This window comes from Onychostoma macrolepis, chromosome 11 (genome assembly GCF_012432095.1).
Source record: "Onychostoma macrolepis isolate SWU-2019 chromosome 11, ASM1243209v1, whole genome shotgun sequence".
Lineage (NCBI taxonomy): Eukaryota > Metazoa > Chordata > Actinopteri > Cypriniformes > Cyprinidae > Onychostoma > Onychostoma macrolepis.
Window position 1 is genome coordinate 6,158,058 of NC_081165.1, and position 25,099 is coordinate 6,183,156.

The 25,099-nt window shown below is 39.3% G+C and overlaps 1 protein-coding gene across 1 annotated transcript in view; it reads left to right on the forward strand.

Annotated features, from left to right (window-relative positions):
- poc1a (POC1 centriolar protein A) overlaps positions 1 to 24,654 on the forward strand; it is a 76,030-nt gene extending 51,376 nt beyond the window's left edge. The window contains exons 10-11 of the mRNA XM_058790907.1: positions 11,273 to 11,416; positions 23,592 to 24,654. Coding sequence (XP_058646890.1) covers positions 11,273 to 11,416; positions 23,592 to 23,684 — 237 coding nt within the window. The 3' untranslated portion in view covers positions 23,685 to 24,654. The remainder of the gene's footprint in view (positions 1 to 11,272; positions 11,417 to 23,591) is intronic.
- The last annotated feature ends 445 nt before the right edge of the window (positions 24,655 to 25,099 follow it).

The window sequence follows — 25,099 nt, forward strand, 5'->3', positions numbered from 1 at the left end:
GCTGTGAGTAAGTCCACCTCTCAACAAGAGTTAATCCTGCTCTTTGGAAGCCTGTTGGCTCAGCATAAGCTCTCTTCAGCTTTCATGTTTTTGTGTTTGTTTCGTCAGGCTCTTCCTTAACATTCAGCTCCAGTATCTGCCTCTCTGCACGCCTCAAGCATCTACACAACTATAGATAATGTTCTTCAAATTATGACTGTCAAATTGAGGTTTTAGTGCAATTAATTATTTAAAAATATAATATAATCTACATACAATCCAGTGTTTCCCACAGACTTGCACTCTATTTGTGGTCACACTTCCCCTGATGAAGGGGGAACTGTTTTTTTTTTTTGTATTATACAGTGCTCCAGTGCAAATACTGCAAAGAACTTTATTTACATAATTAAACATCTCCCCCACACATGTCTGCTTTTTATAGCACATTTAGCACCATTTGTTTGAACATGCTATTTTATGGGGCTTTCTGAAAAAATATTCTCAGAAAACATTTTTCAATATTCATCTAAATTGAAGGAGCAGACATTGAGCGTCAGAGTTAAAGAAGCCAATATTACTGAGCATATGTCATTGCATTTTTAACAAATCACGTCAAATCACTGGTCACTGGTCCGGAAAACCGGCTAATTCTGGTCCATGCCCAGTTAATCGGTGTATCACTAATTATTATAGTAATTTAAAACTAATTTAAAATATATCTTAATGTCTTGTTGATATTTTTATTAGGGCATATTATCTATCCATTGCTTCACATTTACAACTGTGTGTTTGCTGCTAAAAAATATTTGTTGATTTTCGCACTGTTTTTATTTAGAATAGCTGACAGGCTTTTTGAAAATGCAAATTAATTCTGTGCCAGTAGGTGTCACTTCTGGAGCAGCAGAAATAGAGTGGTTTCCCCGTTAACGGCTTTACACAAAGCAGCGCTGTGCTCATAAACGCTGCTTCATCAGGCATTATACAGTGCCCTCCACTAATATTGGCACCCTTGATAAATATGACCAAAGGTGGCTGTGCATTGTGCAATCTGCATTGTTTATCCTTTTGATCTTTCACTCAAAAAATTCACAAAATTCGAACCTATTATTTAAGTAAAACAACTGAAAGTGGGGAAAAAATCTCATGATGAAATAAATGTTTTTCTCCAGTGAATGTTGGCCACAATTATTGGCACCCCTAGAAATCCTTATGAGTAAAATATCTCTGAAGTATATTCCCATTTTTAGTACACCAGGGTGACTAGGAGCATGAAATTGTCCAGCCATGACTTCTGTTCCACAGGGTTATAAATATGAGGAACACAAAGGCCAAATTCCCTTAATCATCCATCACAAGGAGTAAAACTGAAGAATATAGTTCTGATGTGCAGAACAAGATTGTTGAGCTTCACAAAATAGAAAGTGTCTGTAAGAAAAGAGCTAAAGCATTGAAAATCCCCATTTCCACCATCAGAGTAATAATTAAGAATTTCAAATCAACTAAAGATGTTACAAAACTGTCTGGAAGAGGACGTGTGTCTATATCGTCCTAATGCACGCTGAGGAGGAGAGTTTGGCAGCAAACCCACCAGATGAGTTTAGTACAAACAGAGATGAAGTACTCCATGTCCACGGTTAAATATACTGCTGGATCTTTAATGTTGTGGCCTGTTTTTCTGCCGGAGGTCCTGGAGATCTTGTTCAGATGCATGGCATCATGGATTCAATCAAATACCAACAGATAAAAAATCTAAACCTGACTGCTTCTGTTAGAAATCTTATAATGGGCCGTGTTTGGATCTTCCATCAGGACAACAATCCAAAACAAACATCAAAACAAACACAAAAATAGGTCACTGAGCAGAAAATGAATCTTTGACCACGGCTGTCCCAGTTCTCTGACCTGAACCCTACAGAAGATGAGTGAAGTGAACTGAAGAGAAGAAGCTGTGAATCTGAAGGATCTGGAGAGATTCTGGATGAAGGAATGGTCTCTGATCTCTTATCAGGTTTTCTCCAAACTCTTCAGGCATTACAGGAGAAAACTCAGCGTTGTTATCTTGGTGAAAGGATGCTGCAATAATTGTGGCCAACATGAACTAGAGAAAGCATTTATTTCATCATGAGTTTTTCTCCCCACTTTCAATTGTTTTTACTTCAATGATAGGTTGGAATTTTGTGAATATTTTGAATGAAAGATAAAAAGGATAAACAATGCATATTTATTTTCACAGCCGCCTTTGCTCATATTTACCAAGGGTGCCAATATTAGTGGAGGTAAGTAGGTCAAGTAAAATGAAAATGCCATTGATACTTTTCTGAATACATTTGGTTCTCTACAGAGATACATTCACATAAATGTGCCATGTTTTGACTTTGAAATGTGCAGCGCTCATATTTACTCAATGAAATCATAGCCTTTGAAGTTGAATCCTGCCATATCATGATTCTTGCATGAGCTTTGGACAAATTTGTGCAAATCTGTTTGTGGCGGTCAGTGTTGATATTGTGACGGGCTGCCACAAATGAATCAATGTATGGGAAACACTGCAATCTGTAATCAGGGGTTTTCATATCGTCAAAGCAAAATATGAAGTAGCATCTAAATGCAAACCATGCTGTTTAAATTCAGTGTTCATTGATCTGTTGTCTGTTTTAATGTTGATTAATCAGCATTCATGTAATTCAGTTGAAATCCTTTGAAAGTTGTAAATTCTCGCTGTAGACGCACTATTATGAATGAACTGGTTTTGTCACATTGATGAATAATGTACATGTAATTGATTTGATGCGTGTCACAAACAGCCGCCTGATTTCAGGACGGATAATTCAAGCTCCTGCAGCTTGACCGAACGTTTCCATTGTTCCAGTCATGAGGATCTAGTATTTGAACTGTTTTTCTGCTCCAGCCCAGCCTGGTTAAATATAGAGCTGCAGTGTGCCGGAGCAGCCGCTTGTGGTTTATATAAGGCTATACTTCACTGTAAGTAAATATTTGGCCTGGCCGGGAAGCGCCTCTTACCCGGCACTGCAGAAATGCACCTTGTGGCGTGCTCGTGTCCCAGAGTCACTGGTGAAAGTGTTCCCCCTCGCTGCAGCCCTCCTCATCCAGCGACAGGTGCAGGAGTGTGACCTCACACTCAATCACACCGCCTCACACTGGACATAACTCCTGAATAATCTATGGCTTCTGGAAAATTCACTTTTTTTGTTTGTTTTGTTTTGTTTAGAATACTTACACTCTTAAAAATAAAGGTGCTTCACAATGCCATAGAAGAACCTTTAACATCTGAAGAACTGTTTCACAAAAGCTTCTTTGCGGCGAAAGAAGGTTCTTCAGATTATAAAAAGGTAAGAAGGAGAAAGAGTTCTTTAAAGGGATAGTTCACCCAAAAATGAAAGTTCTGTCATTAATTACTCACCCTCATGTCGCTCCAAACCTGTAAGACCTTCGTTCATCTTCACAACACAAATTAAGATATTTTTGATGAAATCCGAGAGCGCTCGGACCCTTCATAGACAGCAATGTAACTGCAATGTTCCCAAGTCCAGAAACATAGCAAGGACATCGGTAAAATACTCCGTGACATCAGTGGTTCAACCGTAATTTATGAAGCTACGAGAATACTTTTTTGTGCGCAAAGAAAGCAATAATTCCATAATTTATTCAACAATTCTTGTCCCCGAGGTACCGTCTTCCACCATGTTGGAGAGTACCCCAGAGCGCAATCAGCGCTGTTTACGTTCAGCATGCGCACGATTAATCCTGAACGTAAACAACGCTGAATTCTGAGAGCTCTCCGAATTCATCAAAAATATCTTCATTGTGTTGTGAAGATGAACGAAGGTCTTACGGGTTTGGAGCGACATGAGGGTGAGTAATTAATGACAGAATTTTTGGGTGAACTATCCCTTTAAAGAACCGTTGACTGAATGGTTCTTGTGTGGCATCGCTGCGAAGAACCTTTTAAGCACCTTTATGTTTAAGCATGTAGCGTGACTACAGTAGATAATGTGAGTAGCGTTGCACATTGTTAGCTGGTCGCTGGGTTGATTGCTAGGTCAGCACCATGTGATCTCTACAGTGAACTTGGGTTGTTTCACTGCAGTTTCTTGTTCTGGGTGCTTGCATCTGCCTGTCCACTCACATTCCCGGCATTTAGGAGCTTCATCTGATCACTTAGACAAGTAACAGCACACCCAGTGTTTCCCTCAGGAGTTCACGAGACTATAGGGGTGGACCGTGGTCTAAAAGTTTTTTAAAAAGCTAAATGCACCAATCTGGTGCACTTGGAGAGAAAAATTAAGAGCTGAAAGCCATTTTCAGTTACTGAGTTAGAGTAAAGTTTCTGCACTGCTTCATAGCTGTACTTGCGAGTGGACTTAAACCGCTTTTAGATTTGTAGTGTCTCAGACCACACATTCACACGGGTGTTTTGGGAAGCCAAACAATTTGATTTATTATTCTGTTTTTGCCATGCAGATAGCCTTGCTGCTGACATGGCATTAAAAAAATATATTAAAAAATGAAATAACCGAGCAATTCAAATATTATAAAAATAATAGTGATGTTTTATTTTTATAGTCAAATTTTAATACTTTTGTCTTGGTTTCTTTATTTCTTTATACTTTATTTTGGCAGAAAGCTGCAGTTTCTGTGAAATCAGGTTTACAAACACTGTAATCATCTGTCTACAGAAATGTTGGAAATACTGCAAAGGTGAAAATACTCTGGTGCTCCTTGTGTTCCCGAATGCATGTTGAGCTCACAGCACATGTAGAGATCGAGCTGTTTTGAGACACTGACAACACGGGTCACAAGCTGATCGCGTGTAAATGAACACTGCCATGCTTAGGCACTTTTATTAAATCACAGCATTTTGCTGTTCGATGAGCATTTGGATTTTAGTTCAGTGAACATGCTTTGCCAAATCAATTTGCAAAACACTGGCACAACACTCAATAAAATATGAAGTGAGGAATCATACATGTCTGGAGCACAAACGCTGTGGGACGAGTTATTTTGCTTTGAGGGATGTTGATCTCTGTGCTGGACTGATTTCGATCATCTGTAATCATGATCATCACAGCGTCTCTGGTATAGTCTCTCTGTGACTACAGTAAGTGTGCTGTGGTGTTCAGCGGCCGTCCCATCAGCGTGAGTTTGCCTGGAAATCACCAGGGTCACACAGGCAAATATTTACCTAGCTCGGACCAGAAAGAGGCACTCGAATGGCACCTGTCTGCCAGATGTGTCCAGCATGCGTTTTATGGCAGGAGTGCTGTCTTTCTTGTATGGACGAGCTGGCAGACTGTTTATTTTTCCCCATTGCCTCTCTCAGTTGAAGAACTCAGACCTGATGCCGTACCCTCTGACCACATCAGACTGCATGGGCACCACGTCTGGTGAAAACCTGGTTCTGATGACCAATTTGAGATGCTTCAAGGTGAAAATATGCAAACCATTTGGGTTGTTGAAGCAACATTTAAGAACAGTTTCTATACAGTCCATGCTGGAAGCCGTTGATTATGATGGCAGTGGTCTGTGAGACTTTAGTAAGTTTCATTCATCACACACTTTTGTCCAGATTGACTCCGAGCACACTTTACATGTTACTTATAATGATTACATTTTTATTTCGGATAAATGCTGTTCTTTTGCACTTTCTATTCATCTGTGAATCATGAAAAATCAAATGCATCACAGTTTCCACAAAAATATTGGGCAGCAAAACTGTTTTCAACATTAATAATAATCATAAATGTTTCTTGAGCAGAGAATCAGCATATTAGAATGATTTCTGAAGATCATGTGACATTGAAGACAAATTCAGCTTTGATCACAGCAATCAATTACAGTTTAACAGATATTCACGTAGAAAACAGTTTTTTTATTGTAATGATATTTTATGATTTTTACAGTATTTTTGATTAAATGCAGCCTTGTTGAGCAGAAGAGACTTTGTAAGGTCAGAAACGTACTTTGCACAACAACGCAGACGTGAATGTTTGGCTAAAGTGTTGCATACATAAGGTCACATTGTACGTGCTTAATGTGTGTTCTTGCTAGCTGCAATAAACCTGTTAACTTTAACCAGAAGGATTCTCATCAGACTGTTGAGCGAGACATGACCGTAGCTGTTGTGAAAGAGAAAGCTGACTGTAGATACTGCTTCTGCTACAAACCGCTTGCATAGGGCCCTGTAAAATTCTGTTTTATTTTTTCCTCAAATTCCTTATGTATATGTATATATATGTGTGTGTGTGTGTGTGTGTGTGTATATATATATATATATATATATATATATATATATATATATATATATATATATATATATATATATATATTATTATTATTATTATTATTATTATTAATTTATAAATTATTATTATTATTATTATTATTATTTTTTTTTTAAATTTTGCTGAATTCCATTTTTTTTTTTTCATTTTCTGGACTCTGTTTTAATGTTTAAATTTCATTTTTATTCATCAAAAAGCATGTCTAATTAATTGAAATCAGGAAATTTACAATATTAATTAGCAATTTATTAAAAGTTTAACAAAATTTTTTTTAAGGCCCTATGAAATGTTTTTTTTTTTCTCAAATTTAGTTGTATTTTTTTTTTTGCCAAATTCTGTTTTCCATTAATTTTCCAGATTCCATTTTAGTGATTTCATTAAATAATAATAATCAAAAGCATCTGTAACTTATTGATTTTAGAAAACAAATACTAATGTATTATTATTTCATTATTTTTTTTCCCCCCAGAAATACTATGTTGTGTATTTACATTTTTCTGCTAAATAAATTCTGGTAAAAGATTTTTATTTAATTTTTTTTCTGGTAAATATTCCTCTAAAAATAATGTTTCAATAATAATTTTAGTAGTAGTAGTACTATTGTTACATTAAGGGTGAAATAGGAGATCTCGGAAAATGGAACTTTAGCCTGATAAAAAAAATACTTTATAGTACAGTTAGTAAAAGTACTACAATACCAGGAAGGAAGATCGAGTTGTTGATGTTTGCCTGCCACTCTGGCTCTGTCTGCACAGCGTGCGTGAACGCGCTGATGACGGATCTGTCTGCGTGAACAGGGTGCGCAGAGGTATGCAAATACATACGTTGACAGGCAGGTAGGAAAGCCAATTAAAACGCTTGGACCGAGCGTTTTGATTGGACGAACATTTCTTGGTCCTACACCTTCCACAGAATATATAAATACATTTAGACCACTTAACCTTAATGATTGCTATCAGGATGTGGAGAGACGTTCGACCAGAATAACAAAACATGTTTCTGAAGACAATCACCTATGGCACCTTTAAGTAATATATTTCTGTAAATTTTATTTTGATGGGTTGCTGTGAAGACCTTTTATTTTTCTGTTTTTATATATGACAATAGTTTTTTTTCAAAAGAAACAGTAAAATGCTCATGAAGTGACCCTCAGAGCAGTTCTAGAGATCATGTTCATGTGTTCATAGGCTGAAAACACAGTGTTTCAGTGTGTGTGTAGTAAAGGAAACCATTCATTCACACAGAGACACGCAGAACATGCAGGATTAATATTTAAATGGTATTTTTGCGGCTTAATATTAACAGACACTTGTCCATATCGCGTTTTGATTTAACTGTACTGACCTACTTTTGATTTATTCATCCAAAATTTGGCAAATTCCATGACATTCCACGTTATACAGTAAATTCTGTTTTTATTATGACTGGATTCCATGATTCCATCCTCGTTTTCTGCATCGCGGAAATCATAGAGCCCTACTTACAGCAACACAGGAGGCTGATGGGTGACCAAACAAACTATAGTTTTCTGTCACACGGTGGAAGCTCATCAACACGGATAAGTTGAGTGATACTCTGCAGTATAATGAACAAAAAAACAGTTTTATAGCAGATTTTATTTCTCTTTACTTCTATTCAGTGATTTCTGCATAAAGCTGCTTCCCCAGAGGATCCCGTCCAATCTTAAAATATGAGCCGGACTACATTACATTGAGCTCCACTTGCAGCAAGGACATAGTCTCAGACAGCAGTGTGTTTATGCGGTGAGATATTGGCTGCTCAGAGAATGAAACCAATAAAATGATCTTTCATTGGTTGAGGTTGAACAGATGAACCTGCCTGAAGCTTCAGATGTCTGAACTTTGTGCTCTGGACAGTTGATTGTGTGAACTCTCTCTCGCTCAGCCTTGTTCAACCCCATCAGTGTCAGTCATATTCATTTCATGAGCTCATTTCACACCATCTGTTCTCCTGAATTAAGATGGTTTTACTGTTTCTGCTCCTTCATTTTCAATAATGAGCAGCACCCTCAACAATAAATACACTGAGCAACAACTACATACAGTTAAACGCTTGTAAACATACAGTCTCTGAGGCTGTGCTTTCAGGCTCATTGTGACGATGCAGAAGTTTAGTGTGGATTACTGTCATGAACCTCCACCCATCAGACTTACTGAGGCTTATATACAAGGGAAAAACCATAAGCATGATCATGGACGTTAATCAATAATATTTTCAACTCAGAAGTTTATAGTGCATTATTTTCAACATGTTTACAAGCAATTCACTTGCAATGTATGGCAACCTCACACACTTGCTGCTGCTCTATGTAATCATAGTACAAACACGGAGTGTGAATTTGTAAGTTTACTCTAGAAATGCTCAAATGTATCTAAAACTTTGACTGACAAAATCGTCTGGCTTGGTTTGTTGCCCCCAAACACAAACGTCAAGCAACGCCTGTGAGCGTAATGTACACTTGACACGTACCATTTGAGGTGGTAAAAGCACTTTTTGAATCATTGTCGTCTTGGGTTTAATATCAGTCTTTTTTGGTGTAATATGTTTTATTGATGGAGCTGTTGTAATGTTGATGGCTTTTCCGCGTCCTTTTGTCTTCCAGTGGCGTTCCGTCCCGTATGCTGTTAGTCTCGTTTGTGTCCATAATACTGTAACCAGGCAACAGCTGACCTTTGCATTCCCCTCAGCTCTTTAATTAAACTATTACAACATGCCTACATGATTCCTCAAACTATCATCAGAAACACATGTGAACACTTTAACTTTAACTTGAACATGCATGCATCCTGATCAGTGAAGCACCGCCTACTCGCGTGTCAATCAAACACTAAAATAATCACACCGCTGAGCTTAAAGAGACAGTCGTTATTTTTTATCACATTAGTTTACTCTAAAGGCCGGGACACACCAAGCCAACTTCAAAGAACTAGCGTCGACAAAAGCCGACGGTGTTGTCACCTCGCGTCGGACCAAAAAGCTGCGCTCGAACACACCGCACAGACTACAGCCGACGGCAAACTAACATGTGCGTTCTGTGCATGCGTGAGAGGAATTAACTGACTATATCAGCAGCTATCAATACTGCCGCCGACATGAGGCCGACGAGTGGAACACACCAAACAAACTAGCTGACCTTCGGCTTGGTCGCCTTTAATCACACATGCACACTAAATGGGCTGAAAATGTCTTAAAGGGGTCATCGGATGCCCATTTTCCACAAGTTTATATGATTCTTCAGGGACTTAATGAAAAGTCTATAACATACTTTGGTTAAAATTTCTCAATGGTAGTGTAAAAAAACCCCACCTTTTTTATCCTGTCAAAAACAGCTCTGCACACAGCAACCTGTTTAGGTGCATGTCTCTTTAAATGCTGATGTGCTCTGCTGACCCCGCCCCTCTCTTCTGTGGGGTGACGAGCTGTTCTCATGGGATGGTAAACTTTAGTGGCATTTAGCCGCGGAACTTGCTAACTAGCATGTTATTAGGAAAGGCGATTTGCAAAGATTCATAAACTCTTACACTCACTTCTTCTGTAGGTGAAGCTGGATCACAAATGATTCGCGCGAACATAGATGCATTTATGTAGATCAGGGGCGCATTCCCTTCAGAAACAAATTTAATCCTCTGCGTCTTCAGCGGCTCAGATGTCAGGAGTAAATGACGACTGATATGTTCATTATTACATTAAAAAAACTAAAAAAACACTGGGTGGATTTTTATCATTATAGGGTGGTTGTGTACACACACTGCCTACACACATTTATGTTTAAACAACATGTAAAAGTGAATTTTGCACCCGATGACCCCTTTAAGTCATCTTTTTTTTTTTTTTTTTAAATAAGCTTAACCGTGACAAACAGATAAGGAGATTCTCCTCTCCTCTGGCTGGAGCTGTCCGTATATATGTCTAAATATGCATCGTCAATGATGAAATGAAATGAAAGCTACCGCTGTCTGTTTTCTAAATATTATCTGTTGTTTTGACCTCATAATGTCAAAACTGGATCTTTGAGTGAATGGTCAGTCTTCTCTCTGTGACGTAGGCAGGATTTCTTCAATCATTTAGTGCTCTTAAACTCCGCCCCTGCAGAGCTAAATCTCATCTGCATTTTTTCCAGGGCCCAATGAATTCCATTTTTTTTTTTTTTTCAAATTCCGTTTTTCGTTGTGTTCCCCCTATAAAAAATATCTAATTTGAATGCATAAAAACAAACTAATTTATTAAAATACATTTTTACAATAGCCCTATGAATCCAACCCCAAACCCCCCCCCAAAAAGATTTTGTCTTGTATTTAAATTTATCTGGTCATCACATGAAAGCATAAAACATAAATTTTTAATTTATCTTTTAATCAAATGAAAATAAACTATATTTCTTGGCAAACAAATGGGATTTAATATTAAAATTATCATGAACAAAATATTGTGTGATTTATACTTAAAAAAATAGTGGTAGTAGTTGTATTACGTACATTCTACTGAACAATAGTAGCCTAATATATTTCTGCCTCTGTCTTCGAGTTAAACCGAACCTTTATTTTGACGGGTTGCTGTGTGTATATGACTCTAGTTTTACTCAAATGAAATGGTAAAATACTCATGAAGTGACGCAGAACATGCAGGAGGCATATTTAAATGCTTAATATTTACAGATACTAGTCCATATCGTGATTTCATCTCAGTGTAAAGGCCTACTTTTGATTAATTCATCCAAACTTTGACAAATTCCGTGACATTCCGCGTTATACAGTAAATTCCGTTTTTATGACTGGATTCCGTGATTCCGCCCGCTTTTTCTGCATCGCAGAAATCATAGGGCTCTACTTCAATTACCTGTTACACTCAGATGCACGTCACAATACAGAAGGAAAGATCTGTCGCTATCTTGAGCTTGCCTGCCATAACACCCTTTCAGTCATGTGTTGGTAGGCCTCAGTGACGCTCACGGTTTCCCATCGCCCCCGCAGGAGTCCGGAGCCGCCGGTCAGTCCTCACAGAAGAGCAGCAGCACAGCTCCGGTCAGCCCTGGAGCCGGTCAGCCGGACAGCGTTCCCGCTGCGCTCGCCAGCACCCTCCAGCACATCATAGGACAGCTGGACGTGCTCACACAGGTAACTCAGCTTTACATGCTCACACATCCTCTGTTCCTAAGCAGATTGATGGATCATTTAGACTGAAAAGACTTCAGCTGATCCAAATGAGTTGGATCTGAATGAAATTTGGATCAGATTGACGGGGTTGGCGTAGACTGGAAATAATCCCATCAGTAGGAAAAGATGAGGATGGAAATTTTCGAATGGATTCACCTGGATTCAAAGACGCCTAAGACTACAATGCTATTGCCTTATTTTGCACTATTTTGTCAATGAAAATAGTTTCAGACAAAGTCACATCTGAGCCACTGCGCATCTCCATTCAAACACAGTGGTGTTTCGTTTCTGAATGAACTGCATTTTTAAACGAATCTAGTGAGTCAATGATTCAATTACCCATTCATAAAGACAGTCAGATGCTTCATTCCTGAATAAATCGGCCGTTCGAACGAATCAATTAAATGAATGATTCAGTGATAAAATCAGTGACTTGTCGCCACCTGCTGGCAGTTTTAATTTAATTTTTAAAGTATCTTTTCTGTTATTTAAATCATTTAATATTTCTATATTCAAAATTGTATATTTAAAACATTAACCTCAACATGAATTCATGAATTGCACTCATGCAACCTCTGAGCCTCATTAAACATCTGAAGATACACCTACAAGCCACTCGTGTTCTTCTGCACCACCTCTGTAGTACACATTTATTTCTTAAATACTGATTTCATTTTATTGGTAACTTATTCTTATTCTACTTCTTATTCTGTTGTTTTATTTAAAAATTTTAAAAAGCTTATAAATAAATATATATATATATATATATATATATAATAATTTTTTTTTTTTTGGCAAAAGATGACATACTTTTAATAAAGTTAGAAAAATGCCATTACAAAGGTAAAAACAAAATTCCTTGTAAATCACTTTAAGGAGTCAAATATCACCTCGTAATAGGAAGGTTAATTTCTTGATCAGAATTTTTGATTATTGATTAGAAGGTGCTCCTAAATTTTTTAAATTAGAAATTTTAAAAGAAAAAGTAAGCGTAGAGCCCTGGCTTACCAGCTGTTCTTGTGGAGCATTAGAGGCTAAGATACAGCTATTTAATATATTTAATTATAATTAATTAATTATAATGAACTATAATTAATTAACAGTTAATTAATACAACTTAGAGGAGTCAAACGCAACTGCAGCAAGTATTTAGGCTTCCCAATATTTATGTGTTCCTCTCTTTTCTGTCTCTGTCAGTTAATATATAAAATAAAAACCATTGTGAATGAACTCTTTAGGCAGCTGAAGTGCTCTTCTGGGTGAGGAGAAAAGAGACGGACAAAAACTGATACAGGTAATACAAAGTAATAATACAAAAACAAGATGTCTTTCTGCTGATCTCTTCACTATAGCCACACACAAAAACAAATACCTAAACTTAACAACTACCTTACTAATAAGCAGCAAATTGGGTGTTTATTGAGGCAAAAGTCGTAGTTAATGGTTTGTTAACGGCGAGAACTGGACCTTAAAATAAAGTGTGAAAGAAAAAACTTTTACTTTGGTTCAGATCTACCTACATGTAGTACAGCTTGTGCACATCAGGATTCCCATCATACTGTATATACATGTCTAGTTCATCAGTGATTATATGTTTGGGATCAGATCAGTCTCGGCCGTTAAGAGCATGTGGAGAGTAATTGGCTCTGATGACTTCTAATTATACATGTATGAAGGAGCTTTTAATGAAGGTAAGTCGAGTGTGAAAGTACAGCTGGAAGCATGAGGCATAATCTGTGTTAATGCACCTGCTCCTGCGTGCTTCACTATATACAGTATATACGGCCGTGACCCCTGGGAGGAGCTTTCATGTACCGCTTCAACACAACACAACTAAAGCCTGATTAAAACAGCGGCCGCTGCTGTAAGTCAGAGCGATATCTGGGGCAAAAGTAAAATGTTATAACATTCATAAACACCATTTGGAAAGTAGCAAAAACAAATGATGGATGGATGGTAAAAAGTGTCTGATTGTTCATGTGACCTCCATAAAATTAAAATAACGAAAGAAATCTATGTAGTTAGAGTGTTACAGTATTAATAAAACTCCTGGCTCCTGAATGTATGTCTGTAACGTGCAGGAACTCATTCAAAACTGTGGATTCGTTCAGTAACGAATCACCGCTGATCAGAGATGCACAACAGTGCTGCTGGAGCTTTGATTGGATCAAAACAGACGACACTGACAATATTGAGTCTAAAATGTAACACGATATTAACTTCTTGTTTATTGAACTGTTGTATCAAATCAATATCACATTTGCACTCGTGCAGATATTGGGGAAAAGGTTTTGATTTTTGCCCTCATATCTTGAGTTTGAGGCTCATATTACTGCGTTGTAATGGGCTCCTGCATCATATTCATCAGAAACGGACAGCTCTGGACGGGGCGCTGCGTAAGATGGCTTAATCATTATTTTTCCCCTAATTAATTGCACCAAATGAAAGCATTAAATCAACAACCCTACCACAAATATCTACAAATGGTGCGTTATTTACTTTGAGGAGTCTCATTTAAACACATTTTAATGGCTTAATGAGGAAGGTGAATAGATCCTGACCTGGAGGTCTGTTGACTGTCTGATGTTATCATTTTACATATCATTAGCTGTTTTCTGATTCATCTTTGGCTGGGAACGTGAAGGCTAATGTTTCTGAGCTGCTCCGCTCAGCAGTTTCACCTGACCTGCCCCTATTCTGTGTGATAGTGGAGAGGAAAGGACTTCATGCTGCAGTTATTAGGCAGCAACAGCTGGTTTCCATTGCAGAAGAACGCCACCTTCTTTCCTAATGCTGTTCCTCCGGCATGTGGAAAACACTCGGGTCTCAAGGGGGGCTTCTCATCATCTGGGAGCATTTATCCATATTCCAGATTCACATTCTCCATGCAGGGAATGCTAACCTTCACCTTCATGCAAATGCCGGCGCTTGCCTTGGCCTGCAGCTTCACTAAAGGTGGTGAAACTGAGCTAGGATACGGCCTTGAGTCATCATCATCCAATTAAGTTAGATCTCTTCCAAGCGACGGAAGTTATCAGCATTGTCCGCTGTATAACTTGGCGTGTGTACACTACCATTGATACGTTTGTCAAACTCAAAATATTTTTAAATGTGTTTTAAAGAAGTCTTCTGCTCACTTAGACTGCATTTATTTGATTAGAAATGCAATAAAAAACAGTAATATTGTAAAATATTATTGCAATTTAAAATTGCTGTGTTCTGTCAATATCTATTAAACTGTAATTTATTTCTGAATATTCAGCATCATTACTCCAGTCTTCAGTGTCACATGATCTTCAGAAATCATTCTAATATGCTGATTTGCTGCTCAAGAAACGTTTCTGATTATTATCAATGTTGAAAACAGTTGTGCTGCAACTATTTTTCAATATAATTTCCATTAAAAAGATTAGCGTTTATTTAAAATCAAAATATTCTGGAACATTTTAAAGGGCTTTCCAGTCACTTTATCAATTTGATGCATCCTTGCTGAATAAAATCATTGAAGGTGGGGTATGCATTTTTCGAAAACGAGTCGGGGCCGAGTACCAAAACAAACTTGTAGCCAATCAGCAGTAAGGGGCGTGTCTGCTCATGATGCAGAGGAGAGAGAGCGCTCATCAGTGCACATGACGGACATTAGCCGAGCGACAACAGAAAGATAGAAATGGCAGATAAAAAAACACAAGAGGAAAACGTCTGCGGAACAAAAGAAGGCTTACATCGTGTCTGCACTGGATGTGACAGCCACTGTTGAGAATCATTTGAAATTTGTGTCAATATGTCATAATTAGAACGCGGCTGCAGTTTACTGTCGTGGATCAGTAACAGCATCACTGATTATAAAAATAGTATTTTTATAGTATAGTACACTATCGCGTCCAGTGTAGACACGGTTTTACGATAAGGCAAGAAGTAGGACCTGTGTAAATATCGTAATATCAGAACTCAAGGAGCGGGAATGCCTGCGATCGCTTTGTTTCTTCTCGATAGGTGAGTAACATTGGTTTTGCTTTGTTTCACAGAACTAATCGTTGCCGTACGTATGTGTGGGGCGTAGCTATCAAAATAGGGGCGAGACCCTTTTGGGGTATGGGTGTGTTTGTTTTGGTGATTTCAAATGTCAACATTGGCTACCAGAAATCACTTACCCCACCTTTAATTTCTTAAAAAGAAAATACTTGCCACAAACATTTGAATGGTAGTGTATATATAAATCAGTGTATATATATATCAGTGCATGTTATTCTTAAGACAGTGTGTCTGTTCTGTACTTAATGTTGAAGGGCAGAGAAAGGCTGCACAATTACTAAAAACTAAAAGGTAAAATATGACTATCTTTGCACAGAATTATTTCACTAACATTATAAGTGGATGATAAAAAAGATAATTAATAAATAGATGATAGGACCCTGATATACATGCATTTCAGTTGTTCTGCTGTTCAAGGGAAGGCTGTCAGTGTTGTTTTTACATTGTTTAAAGATACTTAAATGCAAAATCATGCTTTTGACCCTGCAGTCCAGCATCTGATGTTTCCATAAAAATGCACATCCAGATGACATGCAATATCTCCCTGGCCATCATTTGATCATAATGTTAAACCTAAAGAGATATAAATCTTGGGAGTGCACTGGATAATGTGTCTGATGCACATGGCAAGTGCTGTCTAGAAGAAAACACTGGATCCAGTTGCTGGAAGGACCCAATGAATAATTCACTTCTGAACCTGAAACGGGGGAATGTGCTAAGATACACACTTTCACACACTCCCCGTATCAGCCGTACACACACTACAATTTGCAGATGTTAGTAACATTCAGTGTATTACAGCCCAAACATCATTACTATCACTCAGCGGGTATTTTTAGTGTAGTTTAATATCCACAACTCTTTTTAGAATTAAAAACCACAGCTGGAGTATGTGGGCAATTGAGAAACAAAAATAGAGCTGGATCAAGCCTCGAGAGGGTTTAATGGGCCTATAATGCGGGTTTACAGGGCACATGAAAAAGGCATTTGCTGTTTTCCTCTGTACAGAGGCTTCTATTAACATGAAAAGATTTTCTGTAACTGAATTCTGGGATGGCAGACTGTGGTAGATAACCTTGTTTTTAAAATTATATCCATCTGAACTTTATGCAAATTGCCTTGATTGCCAATATTATGTGCATTTCAAAAAATTTAATAAAAAAAAAAAAAACTAAACCTGGTTTACACAAGGGTCATAGAGCCTAGTTCATACATTTGTAGATCTGTGACGAAGCAGCAGTGAATTTCTGTGTAGCAGATGCCTTCAGCCCTGTTAGGACAAATACAATAAGATACTTGTCCTATTCAACAAGACTGTCAACCAAAAAAGGAACAAATTCAAAGCTCACACACACACACACAGAGTAGCGGCATCATGTTCAACACGGCTCCTGTAAACAGCATGCGTCCTGTGTAGTGTATTATCATCACAATTTTACCTGCGCTAACTCCAGTGACCTTCACCAGAGTATACTGCTACCCAGTGTTTTCAGAGGAGCCAATAGGCTCTTGCTCGTATTGATCGGAAAAGCACACTTGCAGACGAAGGAAATGCAAAACCCATTCCCTCCAGCATGAAATACCAGCAGATGTTATCGAGCTCTGCCTCCCAGGCCTCAGGGGGCGGCTCAGGAAGCCTGTTTACTGAGCATCAGCCCGTCTCGCCCACGTTCTGAACCGCATGCACTCTCGGGGTCATCCTTCGGTTGCGCTCACCCAGAGCCCAACATCAAGCACGTCCTTGTAGGAGGAGTGCTGTGCTCAAACACGGATGGAGGGAAGACTCTGAACACAAGAGCGCTGTGGAAGAATGATCAGAAATAACTCTCCAGCCATAATTAGCATTCCAGGGATTTGCCTCGTACTGATTCAAACTGTATAAAAACAGGCCAAAGGCTTCAGTCTGCAGTCAGATCTTTCACTGGATGACAGCTTCTCAGAAATGTAGCAAAATTAAAATTTAGTAGTTCGATTGTATAAAACAAACAAGAATGTCGGGGTTTGTGTTTCTGTTGCGTGTTGCCTTGTTTGTCCCAAACCCATTATTCTGCGGTTCAATGTGCTCTTGAAGGGTCTACCCCAGATCAAAGCTGCTTTGGTGCGTCTTCATATATTCTTGAATGGATTCACTACGGTGGTGGTTTCACCAGGTCCTCTCATGTGGAAATGTCTTCATCTACCTCTCAAGCTGTATAAGATTTCCCATAGACGTGTTTCCATTTTGCAACATTCCGATGCAATTGTTTATTTCCCGTTTTGTATTTCAAAGGTACTTGAGCCATTACCATCTTAAATGCAGTGTGGGGGATCTGCTGATGGTCTGTTTGAGTAATAGCTTCTTCTGTGCCTCTGTGTTCTCCAGAGCTCTTGATGTGGTTGACTGATTCACCTTCATTCTCTGCGGCTCAACTCTGCAACTCCTTCAAAGTGATCACTGGCCTCTCTGTAGTTTGGCTAACAAGTGCTCCTTTGTTTGTGCAGAGAGTTTCAGTGGTTGATCTTTTCTAGGCAGTGTCTGGTTGGTTTGGCTTCCACTTCCGTACGATTAAACCAACAGTGCCCACTAGGACACCCAAACCCTTGAATTTCTTTTGTACCACCACTTTGATTGCAATTCTCATTTCAGTTTTGCTATTTCACAGCTGTCCTTTCAGACAGGTACACTAAAATGGCACTAATCTTAGCACTTTGGATGCCAAGTCTGTGCATGAGATGTCTGCCCTGATCGAGTGGTCGGCAGATTGATGTTGTTGTTAAATGTAAATGTCTTGGAGCAACCGCTATGAACAGTCGTGAAGCAGACGGTCAAAACATCAGCTGTCCTTGGTTGCAGAGATCCAGTCTGCCTCGGTAAGCGTTGTCAACACAATGTGTTTGTCTGGAGCTTCACGAAGTCGTGTCCGTGGTCGTGAGATCAGCATGCACAGTGTTGAGTGTTTGCTGGAGTAGTGTAAAGCTCACTGCCGTTGCTCTCTGAAGCTGTGCGAACACGTTTTTTAGAGTGATGAATCACACTTTACCATCTGGCAGTCTGACGGACAAATCTGGTTTTGGAGGGTGCCAAGAAGAACACTACCTGCCCAAAAGCATCGTGCCAATGTTTGGCCCAGAATAATAATGGAATGTTTTCACGACATTCTAGACAATTCTGTGCTTTGTAAATGTGTGGCGACAGTTTGAAGACGGCCCTTTCCTGTTTCATTACGACAGTGCTCCCAGGCATAACAGGAAGCTCATACAGAAATGGTTTGTCAAGGTGGGTGTGGAAGAACTTCATTTGAGTCCAGAGCTCAATCCCATCAAACACTGTGACCCAAGGATAGTGGTCAGTGTGTTATTGTGGCTTGACATCTGTTAAAAAGTGTTCCTAGAGAGCAGAAGATGGAACAATGTCACAATAATGCCAATGATTTAGAAGGATGTGTTACTTGAGCATGTGACCACATAGATCTGGATGTGTTTTGTTAACTTTTTGTTTTAGGCGGATGAGCGTAGAGATGCAACTTTTAAGGGTTAATTTTAGGCTACACTTGTCCCTAAGAAATACTCCTGATTGGCCACATTTCCAACATTGAGCCAAAAGCGAGCGCACCAGTGTGTGCCAGGGCCAGGCATCTCCACTGTCACTTCAGGGGCTTGATCACGCCTCGTTGGGGCTTCCTCGGGGCCAACAGTCAGGGGTTTCTGGCCGGTTGATTACCTTGGTCCAAAGCAGGCCAAATGGGGCTTGAGGAGTGGTCATGAACAAAGTTCATCTGAGTCTGGAGACAGCAAGAACCGCTGCTTATTTAACATGTTTTTATACCAGGCCACCAGCTAACATCAACATTTAAGACATTTAAAACAATTTTCATTGCAGAACTCACTGTCAGACACCAGCGAGTGTCTGAAATAACTTACATTTGCAAACCAGGGGAATCTGATAACTATATGAGACTGATATATTATTTATAGATTTACATGCGATGCTAAAGGTTACACATGTTAATCATTGCTATAATGAATCCACAGTTTGCTTATGAAAACCAGATACATCTTAAAGTACTTCAAATTAAAGACAAGCTAATGTGATTATAATCGTGTATGTATTTACTTTCATATGTCTTTTGTCTCTTCCATATGCCTTTGTTGATACCAAATTCTGCGTCTGCATATTTAATAAATTACATCATAACTCTGGTTTTCTGTCCGTGAGCTCCCTCTGTCGCTCTGGCTGAAAGGATAACAGTACAGTGAGATAGGAAAGATGTGTCTGGACTTAAAAGTCCTAATGGAGCTGTTTTGTGCATTCCTGTGTGTTCTCTTTTTATGTGAAAATGATAAATACCAGTTTGATTAAGCATGATGTGCACTACTGACACAACTTAACAGATTACTGCCGCTGTAAGGTTTTATCATTAGTCTGATGTCACAGCTGGAGCGTTAAGTCTTTATCTGTTCGTCTCGCCCTCACTGGTGTGATGGTGAGGTTGTGTGAGGTTGTCCTATGGAGGCGTGTTATGGGCAGGTTTTAGAGTAGCACTCTGAGGCTGCTGGCCAGACAGTGAAACGCAGCTTAATTTTCCGAGGCTGTTTGCCCCGTCTGACCTGCTGTTATCCCTGTCTTACGCTGGCCTGATAGTGTAAAAGCGGCTGTTTTAACCATTTTTTTTCATTTGGGCCTAGAGTTTATTTTTTGGGGGAGAAAGAATATTTTAGAATATCAAGGTTATTGCATTGATATTAAGGTTTGGATGGCATTAACTTAAAATCCGTTGTGACAAATGGTCTCTGTAATGTAATATCCTCTCAAGAGCTGCCAGCTTTCTATCTTGGACTGAGTGTAAGGAAAGAGACGCATGAGTGGTAGTTGCTCATCTCTCCCGGGGAGCTTGTTTCGAGGACACGCTCTCTCTCAGCGCTCCTACCTCACATGTGCTGTTGTGAGTGGCCCAGCCCCCAGACTACATTAAGGTCAGTGTGTTCCTCTCCATGAGCCCACTACGCCATGCTGACCCTGGCACGAGACACCCTGCCTCCATTCCTCACCTCCTCTCCAGCCGCGCTCAGAGAAGGCCGCTTTCTTGAGGGGTCCGTCTGTGCTTCCGCCCCACATAGAGGATGTGGTGTTCGGTTTCTGCCTCATGCCATGAACGAGGGGGCTCGTATTCCGCCCACATAATCAGCGGGTTTGTCTACGAGGAGAACGGCACATCTGTTTGGGGCCGGCCAAAATAGATGCCATTCATGCATTCTTGTGACGACGGATTATGACTCCCTCCCACGCTTGAATCTGAATGTCTTTCCCTCCCTCACTTTTACTTTGCTTCCTTATGGTTCTTCACTCTGTTCCTTTTCCATTCGGTCATAATCCATCTGAGTAGCTCAGTACTGAGATGCTTTGATACTTTAGCTTCTCACACAATCATGGACACATCATGCATTTTTTATTACATATATTTTAGGGCCGCTTGCCATTTAAGACCATGTAAATACCCATTGTTATGATTTGCTGTCATCTTTGCATATGATGTTATCAAGGCATATTTGATTCCCCATCACAGCCTGTTTAAATCATTAGATTTTGTTTGCTTGTTTGACAGTAAGAGTTTATTGTACTATGAAATACAATATACTATATACATACTATACGGTATGCTTTGGAACTCAAACCCTCCTCCTCATTTATTGAATCCAGCTGCAAAAACGACTCGTTATGATGTCACACTGCAGAATGTGTCAGCACCAGAGTTTGTGAGCGGAGCGGTGTGTTTTTGACTGGAACGAGGAGCAGATTTTTTAAAAGTCGGAGCGTCGTGGTTTTTACTCGCTCCAAGAGCGCTCTACCACCGCTCCATCACGAGTACAATTCATGCCAGTGGCCCGTAATATAACTGCATATTTAGCAAGAATTCACGTTAAACATATTTAGCTAGCTTGATAGAGAAGGATCACTCAAATACAAAAAGAATGTGAAGGCTATGATGACGTGAGCGGGACTCAAGGAACTTTGTTCCTTCTACATACTGAATATTTCCAGGTGAAAGCATGATTTAAACAGTTACAACACTTATTCACACACAATCACTCTCTCAATAATGCATTCAAACAAATGTAATCTTACAGTGCTACTTCATCTGTATCTGATTTCGAATGTGCAGAAATCTATAATGAAGTGATTCGTAGGTAAAATAACTGACGAAAACATAGCTACTGTTATTTTCATCAGAAACAAAATTGGCACTGCAAAAAGCAGCCATTATACCTTTTAATGCTGATATTAGCTTGGCATGTGGTAGGAACACTTCCAATAAGCCACTTTGAAACTCTCCTGTTATTTTATTTATTTTATTTTATTATTCTCTCTTCTTTTAATATACGTTATGAACAGAACTGTGATATTTCAAACCTACTGAAATACTTTAGACGCGGAGCGGTGTTTCTGATATCAGTGAGCGAGGAGTGGAGCGGGAAATGGTGAACCCGGAGCAGAGTGATTATTAAATACTGGGAGCGTGGAGGGGGAATTGTTGCCGCTCACTCCGCTCACATACTCTGGTCAGCACAAGACCGCCTCCACAGCAACACATCAACGACTTCGCTTGTCTTTTATACTTTTTCTCAAACTGGCGTCCAGTACAGGTCAGAGCAGGACGGGTCGTAAACACTCTTACTGTAACAACACATTTTAACGAAAGGCCTGTTCATGGGATTATATATTTGTTTTGCATACTTCAGCATGGATTGTTCATGAAACATAACATATGTAAAGAAAATCGGTGTCTCGGCAGTGTTTCAGTCAGATGGTCAGAGTGTAATGGCGTTTTTGATAATAAATGAATATAACAGTATTATAAATATATTAAATAAGGTAAAATGCAGTACTGCATTCAAGCAGGCTTGGGTAACCCTACCTACTCTTCACTTGACTTTACAGACAGTCTTTCTCCTCTCATTCAAACCTCTGAATGAGATATTTTCCACCAGAAATCATCTTTCCTTTCACAAAACAACCTGCTGGGCAACAACCAATCAGGATTTAAGCGGTCACTCACAAGTGAGACTGCCTTGCTCTCTCTCACTGAACCCCCTTGGCTCGTTAAAACTGATTCCAAATCATCAGTTCTCATTCTGCTGGATCTATGTGCCTTCGTTTACCATCAGATCCTTCTGTCCTCCTCCTGTTCACTACTGGCATCACAGGAACTGCACTTCTCTGGTTTGAATCTTATCTCACAGGTAGGTCTCTTCAGGGTTGCCTGGAGGGGAGAGAGAGAGTCCAAAACACATCATCTGGTCAGGGGGGTTCATCAAGGATCTGTTCTAGGACCCCTCCTCTTCTCCATATACACTACATCACTGGGACCCATCATACAGGCACATGGTTTCTCCTACCACTGCTATGTTGATGACACAAAATTTATCTTTCTTTTCAACCAGATGATCACACAGTAGCTCTCGAACTACCTGGCAGACATCTCAGCATGCATTAAAACCTGTCATCACCTGCAACTCTATCTTGCGGGGGCAGAACTTTAGTCTTACCAGCATCTCCAACTGTACAGCACAATTTCACCATCCAGTGAATCTTCAACAGTAACCCCAACATCTAGAAATCATGTGCTAATCTATGCTGACCAGAATACAAGTTTGCACTGCACAACATCAGGAATATCCTTCCTAACTGAGCAGACTGCCCAACTCCTCGTCCAGGACCTGGTTATTTCTAGACTGGACTACTGCAATGCTCTTCCAGCACAGAGATGGTACCACAGGCACCGAAGAGAGGCACAAAATCGCTTTCCAGAACTTTCTCATTCAGTGTTCCTTGCTGGTGGAATGATCTTCCTAACACTATAAATCCTGTGCAATTTTCAAGATACTGCTAAAATGCATCTCGTTCGTATGATCATTCGTGACCAGTTGTACGATCTCTTATGCCACACTGAGGGTTAGGTCATGCCTTCTTATAACAAAATCTGTTTTCATGCACAACAAATTGTACAGGTTCATACACCGATTCATAGTTATGTTTTTTGTTTTGTTTTGGGTTTTTTTAACATGAGATCAGGTTGGAAGTGTCACTTTCAGTCAATCTCATGACTGTTCTGTTCTTGTTTTGTAGACAGTGGCCATTCTGGAGCAGCGACTGACTCTGACAGAGGATAAACTGAAGGAGTGTATGCAGATGCAGCGTCAGTCCGTGTCTGAGAACTGATCCAACCATCTACTGGAGCTACAGCTACCTCACTGTCACCTCAAAGAGTTTACAGCTCACAAACCACCGTTAAAACTTCATCCTTGTCCCAACATGTTTGTGTTAAAGAGCCACCGTGATAAGAGTGAATTAAATGACAGAGAGTCTGTATTATTTGGTGGCAGATGTTTGTGTGTTTTTTGCAGTAACAGCAGTGTGAGGATGGAGGATTGTGCTGAGTGTGGATGTGCTGCAGGCCTTAGCATCAGCTCTACCGTAATCCATCCTAAAACCACAAACTGAAACTCATCCTCGGCTGAAATCTGATAAGAGAAATCAAAACGTGAAGCCTTCTTTCTGTACTGTGCTAATTTAAGTAGTTTGCGTTTTGTTTTATATTAACTTTAAAGTTGTCATTTTTTAATTCACTTTTGCTGTTTTGAGTTATACTGTCTCATCTTCTATGTAACTCAATGTTTTTTTTACACTTTTTACAGTTTTGATGTTTCACTTGTTGTCCATGCCAGTAAAATGTTTAACATGGTGTGCTTACTGTTGTTCTTTCTGTATACAGCATTACTGTAAATTGTGAAACTGATAGTGATCCTGAATACTGATTACCAATGCTCTGTTTAAGCTGTGCTGTAATAAAGTGATGAAGTTTAAGTAGTATAGTGAATATAGTGTCAGCTGGAGAGTGATAGACCCGACACACAGTGGATTTACTGATTTTAGAAAACAGGAATACAGGCTATTAGAATGCACAATATAGTATCATACTTTATGTAATGTGTTTATTACATTGAATCATGCAAATACTGTGACTGTGATACTGTGTTAAAACATGCTACAACATGGGAAAACATGTTAGCAATGTGTGTAATTTTAAAAACATGCTAACAACATACTAAAACGTTAGCAATGTGTTAAAATGTTAGAAACATGTTAGAAACATGTTAGCAACATGTTAGCAACATTTTAAAACATGTTAACTGCATTTTATTGACTGATTAAAACCTTCACACTTTTTAAAGTTATTTTAAACTTTCAGTCAAGCCAATATCAAAGTGTTTTTTTTTTGCCGTTGGAGACGCAGGCGGCTGTACAGTTCGGGACGAGGCTGTTTTACTGTAGTTTTTCTTGAATGTATATTGCACATGAATCTGTGCACACATCTGTAGACTGACGGTCACAGCTGAGCGTGTGTTTACTGTCATGATGTTTCCAGGTGAATGAGTTCGCTGTAGTTCAGGTGAGCAGCAAACAAGCTCACGGAAACACACGAAGGGCTGCTCTTTTCCTTCCCGTCTGGATCTGGAGTCTGTGCTGGATGGCCGGGCTTCAATCCTCCAGATATCGAGAGCTCCGATCAGGCTAATGAAGGGCCTTTAATTACAATTGGCAGTTACTCGCCACTCGTTCAGTGCGTGTGTTTG